At 40.5% G+C, this 2,903-nt stretch overlaps 1 protein-coding gene across 1 annotated transcript; it reads right to left on the bottom strand.

Moving 5' to 3' along the window:
• Positions 1 to 1,110: 1,110 nt before the first annotated feature.
• LOC117800716 (olfactory receptor 52Z1-like) lies at positions 1,111 to 2,068 on the bottom strand (the record flags this gene model as incomplete). Its single annotated transcript, XM_034653275.1, is given in 2 exon segments — positions 1,111 to 1,790; positions 1,793 to 2,068. Coding segments are annotated over 2 exon segments (956 nt in total), but the record flags the coding sequence as incomplete, so codon positions are not given.
• Positions 2,069 to 2,903: the final 835 nt, after the last annotated feature.

Here is a 2,903-nt window from a genome sequence, read left to right as displayed (position 1 = left end):
TTATTGTCTGATGCCAGGAAAAATTTTAGCTCTTTTATTAATCAACAGGTGAATATTTCCTAGAGGAGAAAGGGATTACAGACAAATTTATAGATGATAAAGTTTGTCCCAGNTTGTCCCAGAACTATAGAATGCAACTAGCAAGAAGGTTTGATGTGTGAAAAGCTACACTAGGAAAATTACATGTACTTATTTATTTAAGAGTTAAACAAATCCAGTGAACATAATCCTGATGGTTTGTCATGATTTATCTTTTTTGAGAATTTACCTGACACAATTTCACCCCCATTAATCAGAATTTTAAGGGATGTAACAGATTCATGCAGTTTTAGCAACCTGACCCAAGATGGGGCCATTAGCCTGACTTTGTCCTTCCTGTGTCATAGATACTCACAGTCCTTCGAGGTCATGCCCTTCCTCAGATCCTGCTTTTTTTGTTTACTTAACCTAACCAGAGTAACTTTCTACTGTGTGTAACCAAAAGAATGNACCAGAGTAACTTTCTATTGTGTGTAACCAAAAGAATCTTTGTTACAACAAGGTATTAAAGGAGATAAGAAACAGACATTTTCTGCAAGCTAAGGGAAAGGTATTTTAGAGGAAAGGAAAGAGGTATTTAATGTATACATACTATTTAATACATAAGGACATATTAGGGTGTTTGTTACATAAAATTATTAACATTTAGCATTTCACATTAATGCATTTATCTATTTAACAAACATTTATTAAATTATCTGTATATTCTGCATTCTGTGAATGCAATGATGAAGCTGGTATCTGAAATAAGATAGCCCATAGCAAATTGACATAAGAGAGGTATCGTGAAATGCAAAAGGGATATTTAAGTCCCCTGTACTGTTACAGGGGCATTCCACTGCTTATCACCTTACTATGTTGAGATACTCCTTGATGGTACTGGAGCAGTTACCTGTTAGCTTCCTGTTTACCCTGTGCTGGGAAGGCAGCATTTGGAAATGTGAATATTAAGTTCTATCCAGAGGTTAGGTGTTCCGGGGATAGATCTGTCTGGGTTGATTCACACCTGACATTTAAGCCTGATCCTCTATCCTGGTCTCACCTATTCCTTGTTGCTTCATAACCCTTGGGTCATTTTGGTTGGCTACAGAGCCCTAGGACACGCATCCTTATCTCCTTTGTCTTTACCCCATAAACAATGGGGTTCATTGTAGGTGGCACCAGTAAGTAGAGGTTTGCCAGGAGGATAAGGACATGCCTGGGCACGTGATTTCCAAAGTGATGGGTGAAGAAAGAAAAGAAGGCCAGAGTATAAAATATCAAGATGATGCATATATGAGCTCCACATGTTCCAAACGCCTTTGTCCAGGCTTCCTTGGAAGGTAGTTGAAAGACTGTTCTCAGTATTAGCCAGTACGACAGGGTGATGAGGACAAAGTCCAGCCCTGTGGTGAGAAGAGCAGCAGTGAGCCCATAAATGCTACTAAGGGCATAGCTGTCACAGGCCAACATGGCAATGCCCATGTTCTCGCAGTCGGTATGGTGGATGATGTTGCTCCAGCAGAAATGCAGCCGGAGAGTGAGCAGGATGCCAGGGGTGACCACAGCCACACTCCGAGCCACCAGAGCCAGGCCAACCTTGCTGATAAAAGAGGCCATAAGTAGGGCTGCATAACGGAGTGGTACACAGATAGCCACGTACCGATCAAAAGCCATGGCCAAGAGAACAGCAGACTCAGAGAGGAACAGAGCATGAACAAAAAACATCTGTGTGAGACATGCAGGAAACGTTGATAGGGAAGGTCCTGACAGAAGATAAGAAGCATTTTGGGCACTGTGACAGTACAAAGGAGAACATTGTTGAGTGCCAGCATGGCCAGGAAGAGATACATGGGTTCATGGAGGTTCCTGTCCCAGGCCACCACTGCCATAACCAGGCCATTGCCTACCACAGCCAAGAGGTACATGAAGCTGAAGGGGATGGAGATCCAGATTTGGAAGTCTTCTAATCCTGGGACTCCAGTCAGCAGAAAGGAAGTGTGATGGGTGGATGTAGAGTTGGACGTTCTTACGGACAGGTGCCCCAAGTCTTTTACATGAAACACAGAGAGAAAAAAGGTAGAGTACTAGTAGAAAACAAGTATGTATTTTTCATCGTAGTGACAACCTAACCATTAATTTTGGCATGATGAAGTGGAAGGAGAATAAAATGATCTGAGAAAAGTTACTAAGTGTCTGAATGAGGGGGCCTGGCTGGCTCAGTTGGTAAAGCATGTGATTCTTGATCTCCAGGTCTTGAGTTCAAGCCCTACATTTGGGCTTAGAGCTTAAAACAAAACAAAACAAAACCCAAAGAACAACAATCAACCAAGCACACCACAGAAAACCCCCATAAAATACACAAACAAAACCAAAACTCCTGAGTGATTGTAGGCAAACCAGTTCCCTTTTATGGAGTATCCTGTTCTCTCTGAAAAAAAAAGAATGTGAATCAGAATAATAAGGGTTGAAATCTTTATTTTTGTAAACCTAATTGTTATAACCACATCATTTATTTACATGTCTTTTGAACCTTTAACTATGCTGTGTATATAGTTCTTGCCTGCCTAACTTCATAATAATTTATTAAATACAATAAAAGTAGCTTTCTCTTTCTTTTTTTTCTCCGTAACGCTGCATAGTAGTCTGGAGAGGGTTAATATTCCATTCTTTGACAAACAAACTGAAGGGGAGGACATGGGTTAGATGATAAACTGATACATAATGGGCCAGCATGAAGCCTCCAATTCTTGTTTCCCATCCTGATGGTATGAGAGATGTTTCCTTGGCCTACTTTTGCTACAGTAAAGAAAAAGTTTTACACATCTGCCCCTCATTTGAACTCTTAAAGACAATGGTTGAATTAACATGAAATTTATTTTTTA

Source organism: Ailuropoda melanoleuca, unplaced genomic scaffold (assembly GCF_002007445.2).
Source record: "Ailuropoda melanoleuca isolate Jingjing unplaced genomic scaffold, ASM200744v2 unplaced-scaffold75460, whole genome shotgun sequence".
NCBI lineage: Eukaryota > Metazoa > Chordata > Mammalia > Carnivora > Ursidae > Ailuropoda > Ailuropoda melanoleuca.
This window is presented reverse-complemented; position numbering and strand designations above follow the sequence as displayed.